General features: G+C 43.6%; 1 protein-coding gene across 6 annotated transcripts in view; it reads right to left on the bottom strand.

The window, feature by feature from the left end:
• Positions 1-19,756, bottom strand: part of csmd3b (CUB and Sushi multiple domains 3b) — a 285,038-nt gene that overhangs the window by 53,805 nt on the left and 211,477 nt on the right. For all 6 annotated transcript variants that reach the window (XM_054763453.1, XM_054763451.1, XM_054763454.1 and 3 more), the window contains 16 exons: positions 18,327-18,443; positions 18,040-18,255; positions 15,260-15,448; positions 10,433-10,533; positions 9,337-9,405; positions 9,103-9,259; positions 7,869-8,060; positions 4,833-4,959; positions 4,562-4,764; positions 4,290-4,481; positions 4,069-4,207; positions 3,230-3,417; positions 3,036-3,154; positions 2,814-2,889; positions 2,613-2,729; positions 88-201 (listed from right to left, as the gene is read on the bottom strand). In XM_054763453.1, the coding sequence (XP_054619428.1) occupies positions 88-201; positions 2,613-2,729; positions 2,814-2,889; positions 3,036-3,154; positions 3,230-3,417; positions 4,069-4,207; positions 4,290-4,481; positions 4,562-4,764; positions 4,833-4,959; positions 7,869-8,060; positions 9,103-9,259; positions 9,337-9,405; positions 10,433-10,533; positions 15,260-15,448; positions 18,040-18,255; positions 18,327-18,443 (2,316 nt within the window). The remainder of the gene's footprint in view (positions 1-87; positions 202-2,612; positions 2,730-2,813; positions 2,890-3,035; positions 3,155-3,229; positions 3,418-4,068; positions 4,208-4,289; positions 4,482-4,561; positions 4,765-4,832; positions 4,960-7,868; positions 8,061-9,102; positions 9,260-9,336; positions 9,406-10,432; positions 10,534-15,259; positions 15,449-18,039; positions 18,256-18,326; positions 18,444-19,756) is intronic.

The raw sequence follows: 19,756 nt of genomic DNA, 5'->3' as shown, positions 1-19,756 counted from the left end.
AAAGCGAGCATGAAGATAAAATTACATTTATTTCAGATGGCCCGCCACGTTTTTCATCCATCAGTGTACTAATCCATCAATCCTTACCGGAGTGCGAGCCCGAGAGAGACGACAGCAGCGTGCTCTGCTGAGTGGGCCCGTCGTAGATCTCCACCACGTCGTTCAGAGACGTCTGGAAGAGTACAAACTGACCGAAGAGAACTGGGGACAAGGACGGACCAAAAAACAAAGAGAGGTTAATCATGTTATTCCATGTTAGCGTCCTGCTTCCAGCTTTAAATCCTTAAAAGTAACAAAATAAACCTTGTCATCACCCGGGCTAATATAACACAACGCACTTATGTTAGCATATGCTCCACAGTATTTGACTCTTGTCTATGCCGAGGGTTCGAAAATGACTTGAATGTACATTTCAATATACATCTTTTATTTTTTAACTATGTTTAACTGTTTTGTTCTTTTAGTTTGCTTGCAAGATATCTCAGCTAGCTTTAGCACTCGCGATGTTGCCAGCACCTAGCTAACCATAACCATGCATAGATTGTTCTGGTCAACTACTTATTTCTTTATTTTGCTTGAAAAATACCCCAGCTAGCTTTGCCACTGCCAGTGTTGTTAGCCAGCTGGCTAACTACATAAAGAATATATATACATCAGGTTAACTCCTTTCGTCTTAATTCTGCCCACAAGGTACCTCAGCTAGTAGTCTACTAGTGATGACACTAGCTAACTTGCTAACCAAAGATAGACTGAATAGGTAGCTCGTTTAATGCATTGTTTCCCTTTTTTTGCTGGAAATAGGCTTCAGCTAGTTTTAGCATTAGCAACGTAGCTAACTAGATAGATTTTTAGACTAAAGAAATGTTTTGTTGTCATCAATGGAAACCTTGGAGATGCAGGGAAAAAATATTTATTTTGGATACTACTACTACTAATACTTTCTTCCTCCAGGTAGTCATGTTTTCCGCTCGTTTCAGAGGGGTCTGAGTACTCCTGGAGCATTCATGTAGGCGTTAAGTTAGGCGTTGATTAAGCCACCGAGCTGAATGGCTGAATGACGCCATTCAAAGCGTTCAAGTCATTCAATCTTTAAATTGCTAAAAACTTTGTCAACCAAAAATGAAAACTGAAAAACTGACCGTTTGAAAGGCTTTTTTTTTTTTTTAACACAACTGCAAAACAAGCAACAGCAAAAACCACATGAAAAACCATGAAGCTTGTTCTCTAGCATGTTTAGGAGGATCTCGTAGTGTGTCTTCATGGAGTTGACACCCTAACGTTTGCTTCCTAAATGTAATGAGACAGAGACTGTTGACGGGCTGCTATTTTAAAACATAGCGCCGACAGGCACAATTAGGGCTCACATCAAATAATTACTGACGGCGAGTCAGAGCCGGTTAGCTAATATGCTGTCGAACAACATATTGTGGGCGGCTATGATACATGTAATAGAAAAACACGGTAACAACCTCAAGTTGCCAGGAAGACATCCTGTATTCTAGCAAGGTCTACAAGTGGAGCCAAAGTGGAAGCAAGTGCTGCTACTATTAGCGTTTCATGAAACAAAAGCAACCAATCAAAGATGACCACATCAGAGGAAAACCTGCCTCATCTTTAAGCGCCGCTCCAGCACTTAACCCTGACCTGGAATGAAATGACTGGCTCGCTAGCACCCTTTGATCACTGATTAAATCCCCACGGCTTTTCGGCTCAGGTTGAAAAAAAGGTTTGATCTTGAGAGTCTAAAATGATCTCATTAGAACTCTTTTTCTGCCCTGAAAAGAATCAAGATCACACGATTAATTAGTGGCATTTTAGCGCACTACGTCAGGTTATCACTCAAACAAACCAGAGTCAGACTGGACGGACGTACCGTGACCACTTCCAATTCAGTCTTTTTGCTTTTCCTTCCGTCCTTCTTTGCTATTAAGTAGGATTTATGTAATAACTACAGCACTGATTTGCGTGAAACGTTGCGGCTCGATGGTACACGTGCGTAGAAAGAACCCATTCCATTTTGGTGCACATGGGATTGCAGTTTCTGTTGTTGGGATTGGCAGATATACGATTCAGATCAGATTTTTATCCACGCTGCCTGTTTGATCATATTATTACACCTTTACATTTAGTCTCTTGGCTCAGTGCATTTCAGTCTCATAGCTTCTCATAGAAGGCTTTCTTGGTACACACACTCACATAGCACAATCAGAGTTGCGCAACACAAAGATATGACTCATGAAAAACACTGTGACACCCATCATTTTCGGTTCTTTGTCCATCTTCTTTGTCAATGTAGAGTCATGTGCAGTAAACCAAATATATTGCTCTTATTTTTTTAATAGCATTTGAAAACCTTTTAAATTGTGTGATCATTGACTACTTCTCCGATAGCAACGCGGTCCAAAGAACCGGGAAGAAAGGCTAAAAAGAAATAGCCACTGCAGGCCTAATTCAGATCATTTTCTACCACTTATCCTGTTCAGGGTCACTGGGAGCTAGAGCCTATCCCAGCAACTTTGGGCCTAAGGTAGACTACACCCAGTACCCATCACAGATAGTAATAGTTAGGATATTCCAAACGGGAATTGACCAAATGTTTTTGGGGATCTTACCGAACTCTCGCGGTACAGCTATGGCGTAGACGCAAGTTTGTCCGGTCGTGTAGTTCCGCGGGAAGTTCGGCGACAAAACGGTTCCTTCGGCTCCTGTGGAGCGACTTCCGCAGGGAGCTGGAAAGGGAAACCAGTGCCAGAATAAGTGAACTTAAGAACTTAGTTTGAGCCTAGCGTGTATAACGTAGCAACCATCCGCACCTTGACAGCTCGGCAATGCGCGGTTCCATCCGGGTCTGCCGTCATCTCCCATACTGCAGGTGAGGGTGGAGTAACCCTGAATAACAAACATTTCATTTGAAGTCATAAATGAGAAAACTAACAGGTTAGCTGTCTTGGCCATCAGTGAACCTATGCACCGCCCATTCAGTCAGCACCAAAAGCAATTATTCTGGGTTACCAACAGAGGGTCCTTTCACGTACCTGTAGAACATATCCAGCCTCGCAGTAGAAGGTCACAGTTGATCCAAGTTTATAATCCGATCCCAGTCTGGTGCCATTCAACACCACACCCGGGTCAAAGCAGGATTCCCTCAACTTGGCTGAACAGCGAGAGAAATAACAAGCGCAAGTGACCATTCACTTCGAACTAAACACAGAATACAGTCGGGTTCTACCTTTGTATTCCAGGTGAAAGCCAGCGTAGGACACGGATCCGTCGCTGCGGAAGGCTAAGTGCATGGTGTTGGAGCTGCTCTCGATCCGCTCCGGGAGTTTGCTGTCTTGGAAGCTGCCGATCAGAGGACTGTTGCTGTCTGGGCCGTCGTAGATGTACAGGAAGTCGTAGTTTGGCTCAATGTTGAAACTAGAAAGAAGAGCAAATTTACATATCAACACGAGGTAAAACAACAACAATTGACAATACTTTGGTGAAGCAAAATGTTTTGGAAATAAATACGACTGATAAGACCGATTTCAGTTGTCAAATCAACCAATAGTACTTATTTTAAACGAAAATAGATGCCGAGTATCGATATTTTGGTATTGAACCGTCCGTTGCTAGATGGGAGCAATTTTTGTGGACCCTTTTAAAAACGTCTGCTCTTCCATCTTTTGTCTCTTGAAAGGATACTTTCTTGAAAGGATAGCTTTTTTTTGCAGTAGGACCTTAAAAAGCACAATGTGATCCTGTCATATAGATGATCTTTGACCAGGACAAACATATTGCTTGTGTTTAAGTTAATGGCTGGTCATTTGGCGAAGTGCAAATGTTAATACAGTATGTTGCACTGACATTATATCCAAAAGGAGAATAATAGTGAATCTCGGTCCGTAGCTTTGTGAAAATGCGGTTCCTAGAACAATTCAGTTGAATAACCCTGCTATAAAACATACCTCCAAAAAAGGTCAAAACACAGAGAAAATCGAGCGATACATCACAGGCCTTCAATTTACTATCCGAAGATAATAAAACCACGGAAAAAAAGTACCAGAGAGCTTTCCAAGCAAAAGGTACCTGATGAAGGCCAGAGACAGAACATAGTCAGGATTGACCGCGATGATCCAGTCACAGTCCTTGGAGTGGGGGTAGGGATGGGGGTAGTTTGGGGATAGTATGAACCCACTGGAGCCAGTCAAGTTTCCTCCACATGGAGCTACGAGTCCAACACAGATAATCATCTTTTTCTGATAGCCTAACACCAGCAGGCAGCACATGTATTGTTTGGGACTTCTCACCTATGCAGACGGGGGGACTGGGCTGCCAGTAGTATCTATTATCAACTTGTATGCAGGTGATTTTGTCGTCCCCCTGGAGCTCGTATCCCGGGTCACACTGAAAGGACACCGAATCCCCAGGCTCCCGGCCGTCGCCGCTGCGGCTGCCGTTCATTGGCACACCGGGGTCCCTGCAGGCTGTCGCTACTGAGCCTGAACAGGCGAGACAGACAAGCTAGAACCTTGTTTGGTCCGATCAGCTTTGTTGGAATCCCCATTCAAAAACCCCTTACTTGAAAACTGGATAGCGAATCCCGACTTGCTGATGTAAAAATCCGTCTCAAACTGAACAGTCACGGTGTTCAGCGTGGAGTGGATCCCCTCGGGCAGCAGAGACCCGCTGAGTTCCGCCAGAGACATTTCGTTAGCGGGCGGACCGTCCCAAACCCTCAACATGTCGTGGCTGGCCTCGGTGTCAAACGCCAAAAACTGAAGGCTAAGGAAAACATAAAGAAACATGAGGTCTGAACTGAACTTGGGCTCATATCGCCATCTTTCTATTACCTAACAATGTTTCCCGAGTCCACCTCGATGGTCCAGGTGCAGCGCAGGTTGTTGTCATAGGGAAATGGGTATCCAGGTGAGAGGATCCTTCCGGAAGACTCGCCTTTAAAACGGCCGCCACACTCGGCTATCACCAAAGGAGAAACACGTCACGCCAGTATTTTAAGACAACTGATCAATTTTGAGGTACATATCCTCAAATAGTGGCTGCAGGCTTCGCTACACATCTTCATAATGGGTGTTTATTGCCTCTACTACATAGAGTAATAGACAATGTAGGAGATAATAGAGAGAGATTTATTACTATAAATGCAGTTTTATTCCAATATTTCATAATAACCGATGATGTTTGGTCATTTTTCTACAAATAAATCAGCAGTAAAAATAATACATTGGAAAATACAGCATTAAAATACATTTCCTTTTCTTTTTGATCCCTGCTTTGTGCGGTTTTTGCTTCCAGTGTGTGAAGTCCAAGCTCAAGAAACTGAAATGGTGAGACTAATCAGTAGATTTTCTCTTTCAGGGTGGTGCCCCGGGGTGAGCCAATCGAAATTCAATCATTTTCTTTGATTATAATTGAGAATTATTTTCAAGAATCATTAATAATTACATTTGATAGCCTGATAGTGAAAGCCAATAGTTGTCACCCTTTGATGCCCCACCAGCATCTGTTAGGAGGAGGAAACGTGATATTTTGCAGAATCCTCAAACAACGGTTTGCATTCTCTTGCATGCAAACCATTTCACAACAATTTTGGGGAAAAAAAACTGCACACAAGATTGTGATCATAATGGACTCTTTCCATCACTTTTGGTACAAAATACTCCAAAAACTGTGTGACCGCTAAACAAAGGAGGCAAAAATGATTGAAGCTATCAATGTGTACTTGCTTACTACTTTGTCTTTCGCAGATAAAAAAGAAAATAGTCATACTAATCAGCCCACATTGCTCCTGCCGCACATTACAGTATATGACAAAATATAAATCGTCCGCCTCTATCTTTGTCTCTCTACATTGGATAATTTCCACAATCTCCATCCCATCTCCGCTTCCCCTCCGTGCCCGTGTCCCTTGTCCCTGCGGCATCCCTTCCTCGCCGGAATGTATTAGTGTGTGAGGAGCAATTTTAAGAGCTAAGAAGAAGTAAAAGAGATAGAAAGTAGAAAATGGACAGGGGTGGGCGGTAAAGACGGAAAGGGGTAATAATAAAGAAAAAAGCAATATCATATTAAGACTGAGGGTTAGCTGAGGTCATAGTATGTCATGGCTAAAAAATAAAGTCATAGAATATCAGCCTGAGGTTTTTATGAGTGTTCCATTATTGATAGTGAGAAGGGGGTTGGGGGAAGGGGGCGGGGAGGGGGGGACCTTATTAAGCTGAATTTCAAATCAAGAAGGGTCCAGCAGATGACAAAAGAAAAGGTTCTTTTGCTGTTTTGCTTATTGCAGACCACCTGAATTGTTACCTTTCCTTCGACTGAATCATGAGACTTGGTCCCCAAAACACAAACAAGACGTGCACATGAACTCCCGAGGGCAAGTGCACTGGCGACAGAGGCAAGGAAGGGACTTTTTAATGATGTTCTAACAGTAATATGCGTCCCTAGAGCCTGCTTGTGATCATCACAAAAATCTATCATCACTCTCTTTTGTTTTGGTGCTCAAACACTGGCGTCTCATCACATCACAAAGGGGAAAAAACGCCTTAGCTAGGCTTCGCTACACTAACATATCCGTCAGTCAGCTACGGACGTGGCAGCTCTAATCATTTTATTTTTCTTCAGCGAACAGGCTAACCTAGCATGATGTTGCTGTTATAACGTGAGTGAAATGCTAGCACTTTAGCTCACAAAGCTATGCTCGTGTTGCTAACATTTGCGTCATCCTGTCCCAATCCTTAATGTTACGTTGTTGTATTTAACATTTGGCTTCTATTTTATTTGTAAAAAAATGGATAAAGTACACAATAGCGCTTACACAAGCTTCGCTAAAATTCTTAAAATCAAACTTGGAGCTCTGCCAACTATCTGCCAGTCAGCTACAGACGTGGCAGCTGTAAATTGGATTATTTTGTTTTCCTTCAGTCAACAGGCTAAACTAGCATGATGTTGCTGAATGTGAGTGTAATGGTAGCACTTCAGCTCACAAAGCTATGCTAGTGTTGCTGATGTTTGCGTCCTGCTGTCCCACTCCTTAATGTTACGTTGCTGTATGTGATATATGGCAAAATATGTATGGAAAAAAATGTATGAAGTGCACAATAGCGCTTCTTGGAGACACACACTGTTGGACAAACACAGCTCATTAGCATTAAAGCTACAGACACACAAAAAGGGAGTGTTCTCAGTAGGGCTTACGGTCTAAATTCCAGCATGAAGGCTAGATTTTGGACAGCACACTTCCAATACACTATTGTGGGAGTTATTTAAAATAGTTGGAATGAAAACAATGTGAATAAATAGGTGTATCAATAATAATAATAATCACAATAATGCTATGGTGAGCATATCGAATCGTCGCTATTCAGTCAGCCCCTCCCCAAACAGCCTGAAACCTTGGAAAATGAATTAAAAAAGGCAATTATATTTTAATACACTACTCAAAAAGCATCCTCCCCCCCGGTGGAAATACACACATGCTATGAAAAATGTCATTTACATTCCGGTAGGTCGGATTGTTTTTCCAAAATGCCTGTGGGCTTTACGGAGGAACACACATGATTAAAATGTGTGGCCCTACTTGGAGAAACAATTCAGCAAAGAGATTAATTTTAAAAACAATCTATATTTGCTTTATCTGTATGATCCAAGAGGGCATTCTTTTGGGGACACTGCAGGAAATAACGTGATGGATCAGCTGGGGGGAAAAATGTGGACGAGATAAGAAGTAGCCCAGTGGACGACGATGATGATAACGTGCTGAGAAAATCACAAAACCACCTGGAAATAAAAGGCTTCTCCTCGCTGACAATGCAAATATTCAGTGTAAATAAATGAGTTACGGGCTGCAATAGGTCGCCGTGGCAACGTACCGATACAGGAAGGCAGGGGGTTATCCCAGGCTCTCCTCTCGCCCGTCATGCACTTCAGCGTGGACGCGCCGTGCAGGGTGTAGCCGGGCTCGCACCTGTATGTGATGCTGCTCCCGGAGAAGTGCCCTTGGTCGTTGACTTTGAAGCCAAACTGCGGCACGCCGGGGTCCTCGCAGTGGGATAACTCGAAACCTTGACGAGGACAGACAGAGACGCTTAAACATTGGAGACGGTGCTTCGCAAATAGCGGGGCAGCCCCACTAGCCACGATCTCAGCTCAGTTTATTCATCTATTTTCATCATCAGGCAGATGCATGCTGAATGTTGGTGCCAGCAACTCATACGCTGGTTTGTACAGATAAATGAGTAAATATGCTCATGCTCTCAACAGTATTTCAATTCAGAGGGGGGTGTGTAACAACATCCTGTCCCCTAGTGGGGCACGACAGAGCACAATGATGAGTCACTTAATCTCAATCACTTAATGAACATTTTGTGCCATTTCAGTTTTTATTTGCATGATTATTTTTTGACTCTGTGCAGTGACTGTAGGTGAATTTTGCCAGAATTAAATTGAAAAAAAATACAATTTTATTATTTATTATATTATTATTTTTTTTAAACATTTAGTCTATGTTCCTTAAATTAGCCTAAAATGGCAAAGTTGCACAAAAAGTGGCACATTTCTTCCTGTTTGTCCCGTTGAAAAATACTGAAAATGCCATTTTTGATCCCACATTTATCTTGACATGAACCAATCCAATTCTTTAAGTTAAGATTTCGATTTAGACGGCTGGCCTTCAACTTTTATTTTTTTCTATATGTCCACCAGAGGGCGCTACATTTTTCCATTCAAAGCATGCAGCAGTGGTTCACACATTTGACTGTTTTCTGCAATGGTACTTTGCTCAAAACCTCCCGTTTCCCCCGAGAAACTCCCATACGGTCTTGTTAATTAATAAGAATGGCAATATTTTTAATGAATCATATTTAATCAATAATTAACAAGGAGGTTTGAGTGGATGAAGCGCAACTTCCCATAGTTTTTTCACTGGGCAAACTAGGTACTGTAAGACTATTCAACAGCGGCACGTAGTGCAGTCCTTTTTGCTTCAGCTACCTCCAGACGCCATTCATCGACAATAAACCTTCAGTTGATTGCATTTTCTGCCCATCCGCATTCGGGATGAACTGATCATCGGTATACGATATTATGTAACCGACGCAAACTCACTTGAGTAGACCAGTTTGAATCCTTCCCCGGTGACCTCGCCATCGCTGTAAAACTCCAGCCACAGGTGGTTGGAGGTCGATATCAGCGTCAAACCCAGCATGGACGTGCCTGTGAACGCGCCCAAAACGTGGGCGGTGTTGTCTTTACCGTCATGAATCTGATTTGAAAAAGACAAAAACAAAAGAAAGAGGTATGATTTCCTGAAGGTAAAGCCCCTCCAGACCACGTCCATACCTTCAGTATGTCCCCCTGGGCCAGGTGAAAAGTCCGAGCCGAGATGTTGATGCCTTTCCCAGCCTGCACCTGTTTAGCCAATCGAATGTCAGAAGGTAAGCTTTGTAATGATAGAACCACACAGAACCACATACACCCTGATCACATTTTTAAGACCAGTTGAAAAATGACAAGAATTTACATTTGAAGGATCTTAACCCCCTGGAGACACTGGCATCAAGCATGCACAAACCCATGTTTCAGCTGATTAACAAGAATGGCAGAGCTACTAATGACTGAGTCCTTTTTCACTTTAATGCTTTTTAAAAGGTTTTTAATGACTTTCCCTTAGCATCTCGCAACATTCAAAGCTAAAGTAACTTGCTAGCAACAAGACATTCTTGCCAGTCTGTTAAGTTGTTCCGCGTTACACTGAGTGAACGAACAAAACGTGTACAGCCATGTTTATTTTGTTATTCCATAGGTCTAGCCAATTAAGTTTCATATTAAGGAGTACTTATTCTTCTGGAATTCATCGCGCTGAAGTAGATAATCCTCTTAGCTAGTTAGCTCTCCTGACTCATTTGTGTCAAATGATTTATATTTATAGCTCATTTACAAGGAACAAAGAACAACACCCGACTTGTGCTGTAAAGAATAACATCAGCAGAGTCTGCATGTGTAGCTTCGTGCCTTAATTAGCACAGGCCTTGTTAGTAAAGACAGAAAATGTTCTTCACATACAACAGAGTTTTTGAACCAAAACAAGTTGGTGGCATTTAACTGTTTGAAAGTCAAATAGAAAAAGAAGAAATGTAATGACAAAAAACATGCTCTTTCTCGAATGCTGGTCTACACTCCAGTTTCCAAAGCTAATGGTTGCTAATTGTACGCTATGGAAATAGACAACAAATGTGCACCCATGAATAAGTGGCAACATACGGTTGAGCTGTGTAATTACGTTTGATAATACAGTGGAGTAGAGTTAATGATGTTTGCAACATGTCACACTGACGCTTCCACAGACATTAGTTGCATTCCATAAGCGCTGACGTGTACATTTGCGAAGTGAGTGATGGTCATTCCTTTAGTTGGAAATAAAGTTGATGTGTGTTACCTGTATGCTGTAGATGCACTCGTGGTTGTTGTCGTAGTTCATCGGGTAGTTGGGGGAGAGCAGGATGCCTTCATTGTTTATCACCGACGAGCCGCACTCGGCTACGGAAGAAGACACAAATCATCTGTTTTGCTACAATTTGCAGGTGGAGAGTTCCTTCTTCTCCTAGCGGATTTGGGATCTGCTCTGTCGTCCCTTCTGGTAACACAAGCTGGGGGTTATCAGAACCCTCTCGGCAGAGCAGAGATGATCCCAGCGATCCCACAGACAACGGAAGACAGAGGGACTTTGGCTATGTTCACACTGCAGCTCAATTCCAATTTTGTTCTGGAGCTGAAGCTAACCTAATAATTACAACAGTAGCTCTTATTGCAAATGTTGATCTGAAATCAGTGGAGAGCATCAACGTCAAGCTAGCAGGACGGTTTGGAGGGGGAGGAGCGAGCCAGCGTGGCACATGACGGTGCCTCCATGCAGCAGCATCCATCCATTTTCTGTACCACGTAGCAAAAGTAGACGTTTTTATTCATTAATTTCACATTTCACTCACCCTAAGTTGGTAATACTTTATAACGAGGTGATGATACAGGTTAAATGTGCAGCATACATGTGCCACTGCTCAAAAGGTTGTTACATGTTTACACGTCTTTATGCTTCACATATCATGTTTTGTTTGGAAGAAAGCGTTGAGATTTCGTACTTCATCTGTGGTCCTTGAACGTGCCACAGTCACTGTGAGACGCAACCCCGTGCCTCAGAGCGTCAACGTCAAGCTAACAGGACGGTTTGGAGAGGGGGTAGCGAGCCGACGTGGCATGCGATGGCGCCTCCATGCAGCAGCATAATTTTGTTTTATCAGAGTGTCAGAAATAGACTTTTTTATATATTTATTTGTTATTTATATGTTTTTTTTCCTCAGAAAATAGGCACTCACCCTACGTTGGCCGTTGTATGACAGTTTGTATGAAAGGTGTATTTATTTCTCCCTATGCTGCACCAATGGTTATATTGTACATGCAAGTGCATGCAAGCAAGCACTTTTCCTCCACTAATGTGAAGGCCTGATTTTATAACTGTGTCCACCATTCATTCCAACTGTGAGAAAACGAGAAGGTGGCAAAATTCCAAGGCCGTGCTGTGATAACGCACCCCCTCTTCTCCCATGTTGTACCCCCCACGGCCCTCTTCCGCTCCCTGGGTGTCTCTACCGGTGTAATAGTCGCATTACAGCTGTCATATCATCAATAAATCACCTGGCAACAGCTTTCCATTTAGAAAATTACCTCTCCCTCTTTCCTCTTTAACGCCACTGCACTCTTGCTCTTTTCCTCTCTCGATGAATAGCGCTCTTTCACCCTCTCATGCGTCAATCATTGCTTTTTTTCCCCCTCCATAGTTTTCTTATCTTCCCCACTTGTGGTGGCTAAATGGAAAGTAATGTGCACAACTTTTTAAGAGCAGCGCCTTCCTTCCTGTTTGACCTACTTGGGAACAACAAACACGGACCACCAAGGCAGGGCTCTCCCATCAGTTGTTTCTATTCCAGCCGATAAAAACAAAGAAACGCTCGGAAGAACAAGAATAAAAGCTGTACGACAAATTAGAAGCGCCGCATTGGAGGTGTGATTATTTCACTCCGCCACTTCCTTCGCCATCGTGCAGCAGCATTGCAATGCGGCGACGCACAGGGACTAAATATAGCCACGCCGGCACGCAACACTACCATCGCCGTCTCTTTGCATTACGGTTTCCGTGTTGGCTGTTGGTGCCATTTTTCTGCAAACAGCTTAACTTTGATGGCAATTGTAGTGATCTTTACAGGTAGTCTCGGCACGTGGACGCACAAAGAAGCCTCATAATGACGGCCATTCTCACACACACAAATGTACAGTGTTGTATAGTGCTTGCTTCTTTACTTTTAGGTCGCTTTTTCACTCGCTTTTCCCCTTGTGATTTTGTCTTTATGCCGACTTTCCCAGTCCTTTCCCAAAAGTGAGAGCACAACATCGATGAAATTTGTTCAAATCAACGTTGGGGCACGCAAACCGGAGTGTCCCGATGAGTTCTGTCTGGCTGCAAGAGGCAGCAGCGTGCAGAAGTGGCCAAAAACACCAGCAAACATGCATCTATTCTAGTTTGTTCTTGCTGCACGGCTGTGAGACTGTGCTATTGTGTATTTTATGAATTATGTGATTAGATGTGATTTTTCCAGCGTTTTTACATATAATTACCCTATGGTAGGAACACAAGCAACAGTGCGAGCATTCAAGAAGTTTACGCTTGCTGCACGGCTGTGAAACCACGCTAACGTGTGCTTTTGTTTGTCGTATGTTTTATTAACCCACCCAACACCACAGATGAAGTTATCCCTTTTTATCAACCCAAACGCCTGATTGCAACAACGTCATTATACGTCTTTCACGTTTTATTGCGCGAGAGGCTAAAAGAGGTGATGACGCAACTACACACTGATAGATGTCACTGTCGCTGCAGTTTTAAGCCATAAAAACGACCACTGGGTGGCAGAAGTGCATTCGATAAGAGCTTGGCAGAGATCATGTGAACAAATCACACATGACAGGAAGGAGGAAGTGAGCGAGCGTGGAGGAGTGCAGTGTGCAGAAGGTTACGCATCGTAGGGAAATTTTAACGCATGCACACACGCGTGCGCACACGCGTGCACACTCGTAGTTCAGTTCCAAATGTGAAACTTGTAAATAGGTCATGGTGTTATATTTGGAAATACATTATTTTTGTGTTGTTTATGTTGTGGTATAGTTGCTTAGATATTTCAGCTGTCACAAAAGCAACAAATATGTGTGTCAAGGTAAAAGTTATGCTTGGAATGTATCCTCTCACAAAAAGCTCCTCTTTCTCCCCTTTCTAGTCGGGAACGGATATTTTCCTGAAACGTACCCATGTTCTACCGCTGATTACTAAAGAACGCAAAAAGGTAGATACAAACTTTTTTCGGATGAAAGATGGGAGTCTAATCTTTCCTTTGGTAGTTTACAGCCATAGAACACAATATTTTGTGTGCCTTGAAAGGTCAAAACCGTCTAAAATGGTCGGTACCGAAGCGGTTGTCTTTTGAAAAATGCCTGGGATTGAATGACTTAAATATGAAGATCTGGGTTCGAATCTCCGTTGGGCATGTCTGTGTGGAGTTTGCATGTTCTTCCCGTGCGTGTGTGGGTGTTCTCTAGGTACTGCGGTTTCCCCCCACATCCCGAAAACGTGCATGTTAGGTTAATTGGAGACTTTAAATTGTCCATAGGTATGAACATGAGTGTGAATGGTTGTGTCTATACAGTATGTGCCCTGTCATTGACTGGCGACCAGTCCCAGGTGTGGCAGCTGGGATAGGCCCCAGCATACCCCCGCGACCCTAGTGAGGATAAGAAGATGGGTGGATGGGTATTTTGACAAACCGTGATAGAGCGAAGCCATGAAATTCAAAGCGAAGCACTTCTGCATTCCAACCGTCTCAATCTAATCAAGTCTAATTCCTCCTTCCAAATTCTGCAAAGTCGGAGGTGCTTGTTATGTAAAAGCAGCCTCTCTCATTATGTTGATCCCTAGTAGAGGCAACAAAGGCTTTTTTCCTTTTTTCTCCACGCTTACCTTCATCTCCAACACGGCGTTCCGAGTGTGTTGGCAGCGTATCTTCACTGATCTACAGCCAACATCGGCAGCCTCTTACTGATGTTTGCTCTGAGAACACACGCTAATCCCTACCAATAGACATCTCGCTGATTGGGTCCCGAGGTTGAACGCATCAACAAGTGTGCAAAGCGGAATCGGGCCAAAAAAAAACAAATAGTGTTGCGGAGGCGTTAAAGAAGATCACATGCTGAATTTTTGTTCAGGAGCTCTTGCAAAGACTCTCTTTTATTTCATTCAACTATGTTGGGTAATGCCGGAGTAAGAGAAAGTAAAAAGTCTTAACCTCGTGCCCTGTGAAATGCGTCTTACTTTTTTGCTGGAGTTCATTAAAGCTGCAAGTTCTGTTCGCTCCGTGAAAGCTGAAGGCCGAGCAGCATGTTTTTTCCGTTCCTTCTTTTCACTTGCTGCGCTTGTGGAAAAATGGCATCGCCGAATCAGTTCAATCGAATGTGGCGAGTCATTGTGCGAATGCCCAAAGATAAGCATTCACACTCACACTCACGCTCCAATTTATTTTTCACGCTAAATAGCGGAGCCATTGCTAACTCATCAAAGGCTCCTTCAGCATGGCTGACCAACAAATACTCTACTTTTTCTACAAGACCAACAAGGCTGACTTTATGAATTTAATGACGTCTGCCACTAGAGGGCATACTCCCACACTATGTGGGTATTGCTATTATATGCTGTTTTTAAGCATCTACTGCAAAATGCTTTGCTATTTTTAAGAATCTTCCGAACAAATGTACAAGTCAAAGATCCTCTATATTGCAGGAGGGCTCTGCTGTTTTTAAGAATCTACCGCAAAAAGTGCTTGTCAAAGATCTTTGACAAGGAACGCTTTTCTGTTTTTAGGGATCTCCTGCCAAAATGCTGCTCAAAAGATCATCTATATGACAGGAGCACTATTTTTAAGTATCTCCTACAAAACTGCTAGACAAAGATCCTCTATATGACGGCTATGTTTTAAGACAAGCTGCAGAAACACTAGTCAAGGTGTGTAAATGTCTGTTACTGTATGTCCCGTACAAATAGGTCAGTGTTATGGTACTAGATGTAGATCTTTTTCTAAGTCTGGTACAAATGTGTAAATCTCGGCCTTGAGTAGCTTTTTTAAATGCATAACTACTAGACTGAGAAGTGTATGCAGCGTTTACATACCGACACATCTTGGCAGCGGCGCGCTCCACATCCTGCGACCGCCGCCCAGGCAGATCAACTCGGGCGCCCCCTCCAGGCGGTAGCCCATATTGCAGGAAAAGGACAGCGTGTCTCCGATGCCGAAGCTGTAGCCGTTCCTCCTGCCAAAACGTGGCATCCCAGGGTCCTCGCAGGGCTCCAGGGTGTACTCTGTAACGTAACAACGTCAGGGAAGCGTCCATCACCTCCTCCTGAAGTGGACTTGGTGAGGATCTGTTAAGTGTTGGCTCAGGAATGACTCATTTTCGGAGTAGCTGCCATATGACGCATTGGCGCAAGCAAATGCTCGGTCACATGTCTTGTGACAACATGAATGCGGGAACTTCAGAGAGTCAGCGCAAGCCATCTGGACGGCAGCTAAACGTCCCTGAGTGTTTACAGCAATTCAACTTGTCACTTGCCTTGAAGAGGCCAACTACACAGGACGGGTTTAACTGAAATAAGTGCACTTTTTTATGCAGCTCCTTTTCCATTTTTGGCGCCTGAAGATGCAAATATTTGAAAACAGCTCTCAGGCAGGGTGGACGTTTCTGAAAACAGTGGCGTCGGACATGTGCTTGCAAGAGTTTTGTTTAGTGACACTGTCATCTAGTGGCCTGGCATGCATATTACAGCGGTGATGTCCATACAGAAACTTTGTTGGGTAAAAGACTTCTGAGGGACATCTCGAGGACAACAGCAAAAGCTTCCTAGTACAGCAGCTGGGCGTGTGTACTCCCCAACACTTCAATCAGGGTCTCTTTTGTTTTCTTGTTTGTTTTTAATCCAGTCGATGGACTCCAAGCTCCTTTTTTTCCTCAACTTCAAGCCAAAGTTTCAAGAGAAAAAGTGAAAAAAATTAGGACACAGCATAACTGCGTGTTATTTGTTTGTCTAAGCTAACTCCTCTACTTCTGTACCGCTGCACACAGAGGGGGTGAACATGTATCCAAGTTAAAATGTCTTTCAGCATACAGTATTGTATGGTGACAGTGCAGACTGTGAATTTTCACACATTGCATACACTCCTGCTCAAAATGTTAAAACCAGTTGAAGTAAGTTGGAAGTAAAGGAAGTTGGAAGTAAAGCTTCAAAATGCAAAAAGAAGAAGTGGGAGCAAGACAAAACATTTGCATAGACGAAGCAATTCATTGCAAACAAGCATTAAAGTGAAATAGGCAGTTCTGCAGCTGATCAAAAGTTGAAAACCACCGTCTTTAAAAGCTCAAATCTTGGCAAAAATGTGGATTCTGTCATTTTCTGTCACTCTCATGATCTCTTGATGGCAAAGGCAAAAAACCTGGAGGGTTTTGGAACAAAAAAGTCAAGTGGTAGATCCGACCACAGGCCCTGAGCTGGAGGATCTCACTGCCTGTCAAGACACGGGACCATCCTGGGCCCAAACGAAGGTTGTTCCTGGTGCCAAGTGCAGTACAATAATAACCATCAGACGGCATCTGCGAGAGAAGTTGGGAATTTGCACAAGAGCACTAAACATGGGACATTGAAATGTAAAAGAATGTTCTGCCTGATGACTTCCAACGTTACTGGTGTGACAAGGAGATCCCACCTGACATGTTTTCCACAAAGCACAGTGGAGGGGGCGTCATCATGATCCTTCAATGGAATAATGGAGCTTCAGGTTGTGCAGGGGCGTCAAACAGAAACTGGCTATGTGGAGATGTTGCAGGGGGGCATCCCTCATCCCAGAAGGTTTGTGTTGTAATGCCTGGCTTTGTCAACAGGAGAGCGCTGCACTTCACAAAGGATTTCTTCCAGAGAAATAAGCTCACTCTTTTGGACCATCCTGTGTTCCCTTGATACAAAGCCAATTGACAACATTTGGGGATGGATGGCAAGGGAAGTTTACAAAAATGGGCATCAGTTCCAGCCAATGGATGCCCTCCGTGAAGCCATCTTCACCCCCCCACAATCCCACTACCCTCCTGGAAACGCTGGCATCAAGCATGCCCAAACCCATTTTTCATCTGATTAACAAGAATGGCGCAGCTCCTCATTACTGACTCCTTTTTTCAACATTTTATTTCTATTTCAGGGGGGTGTAAGGATTTTTCGAGCTATGGTCTTAAAATTTCGATCAGCCTATTTCACTTTAATGCTTGTTTGCAAGAAATGGCTTACTCAAAAAATAAAAAAGCGTCACTCCCATTTCTTCTTTTCGCATTTTGAGTTCTACCTAGACCCTCCTTAAGACCCAACAGTCCAAAATGCAAATTTCATATAATTTTTCAACTGGTCTTAAAGTTTTGATCAGGCGTCTACATGCTAGCATCATTGTGACTACAACCCAGAGGGGGTGCCACATTTAAAAAAATGGGGTGAGCTCATTTTTTGCCATGACTGTAACCCTGAGCTGCAGGACTGCTTGTAAAAACGATACGATCACCAGTAGTAGGCACCAAAAGGCCTTCTTAGCATTGGCTTTCAATTCTGCATTCCACTCCATCTTCTTTTGACTAATGTGGATGGGATATAAAGCTTGAAATCCATATTGAAGCCCAGTGAAAGGCACGCATTCATCAGCATTTACATGATCTGGCTGTGCAAGGTCGGACCACAGCCTTCAGCGGAGGAAGGAACATTGCGGACGCCATGCCTTCTTTGCACTACTAAGCGCTGCCTTTCTTTGGCTTTGCCAGTTTGTATTTGTTGCTTTTTCTTCTTTTTGCGTAGGGCGCTTGACAAAGTCAGCTACTCCGCGGCGTTCGCTACTATGGGAGATCAGCAGATCAGCGGCTTACCAGTGAACGTTATGTTGAAGCCCTCGTAGGAAATAGAGAAGTCGGAGATGAATCGCAGCTGCGCTTTGAAGTTGCCATAGAGACCGGCGTTGATGTTGCCAGGCAACTCGTTGCCGGTCAAGCGAGCCAGGGGCTGCAGGAAACTCCCGTTCTCCGTCACCAGCAGGTAGTCGTGCTGGTCCTCCAGGTGGAAAGTGTTGAACTGGAACTGGACGCCTGTGGAGTGACAGCCAGTGCTGTTATTTCATGTCCAGGCACTTGAAAATGGCGGTCTCGATGGCTCTTGCCTTTGCCATGGCTGACTTCCACAGTCCAGGTGCAGTTGAGGGATGAAGGGTAACTGTCGGGATAGCCTGGACTCAGGATAGTCCCCCAGGGGCCTCGGACATCACCGCCACATAATGCTGCAAAGAATCAACCCGTATACAGTACATGAGACATATACGCTACGACAGTATATCATCTAATGTTTGACTGCTGTGGAGAATTCATTTAAAAGGTCAATAAAATATGTGCATATACGCCAAGATATAATGAAGGTTTACAAGGGCTGTGGCGTATAGAACCATATTGAAAGCAGCTTATGGAACCGCTGAAAGTTTACTAAAGTTGTGGCGCAACAACATAATGACAGTTTATAAAGGGTGTGGCATATAGAAACATATTGAAAGTTTACTGGGGGTGTGGCGCATTGACATAATGACAGGTTACATGGGGTGTGGCACATAGAAACGCATTGAAAGTTTACTTAGGGGGTGGTATATAGACATCATGACAGTTTGTGAGGGGTGTGGTGTATAGAAGCATATTGACAGCAGCATGTGGAAACGCTGAAAGTTTACTAAAATGGTGTGGTGTGGCATATAGAAGCGCATTGAACACTCAAGGTTGACTAAAGGTGTGGTGCAAAGACATGGTGACAGTTTACAAGGGGTGTGGCGTAGAGAAGTGTATTGCAAGTTTACCAAGGATGTGGTGCAGAGACACAAATGTTTAACACGAGTGCGGTGCATAAAAGCATGGGAAGTTTACTAGGGATGAGGTGCATACAAATGTACTGACTATGTACTAGAGGTGCGGTGCAGGTGTGACACAGAGAGAGATTGAAAGTTTACTGAGGGTGTGGTGTATAAACACAGTCAAAGTTTAATAAGGGTGTCGCGCACAGGAACATGTCAAACGTTTATTAGGGGCATGGCATGTAATAGTATACCTGTATTCAAACGTTACTGGAGGTGCCAAATTAAAACATTTCAAGCTTATTAGGGGTGCAGTGTGTAGAAATCTGCTGAAAGTATACGAGGGATGTGGTGTACAGAAACATAGAAAGCTGGATGTACATGTATAAAGAAGGTCGTAATGTGCATTTAAGTGTGTCACATAGATTTCAAGACATTCACAGCAACTGTTTCTTTCTTTTTTCCGGCCCTGAGATGACCCTGCCACTTACACGCCACGTTCAACCGCACCACACATTGTTATGCATTAAGAGACGTTCAGAGTTGAAACCGGGCCCCTCAGAAAAGCTGCGTTGCTCACATTATGCATACTAATGCAGCATATGGGCCGGTGCTCCATTCCGGCTCGCTCCAGTTGCTTCATCTTACAGTCGGACAACTTGCCTGTCATTGCAGCCGCAATAAAACTGCTGCGAAAACACCATTAGCGGCGCCTCAAAATTGCAATGCCGGCAGAGAAGTTCGGGCGCCGCCGCTCG

This window comes from Dunckerocampus dactyliophorus, chromosome 20, assembly GCF_027744805.1.
Source record: "Dunckerocampus dactyliophorus isolate RoL2022-P2 chromosome 20, RoL_Ddac_1.1, whole genome shotgun sequence".
NCBI classification, from domain to species: domain Eukaryota; kingdom Metazoa; phylum Chordata; class Actinopteri; order Syngnathiformes; family Syngnathidae; genus Dunckerocampus; species Dunckerocampus dactyliophorus.
The sequence above is the reverse complement of the archived record's forward strand: the minus strand, read 5'-3'. Positions and strand labels throughout refer to the sequence as shown.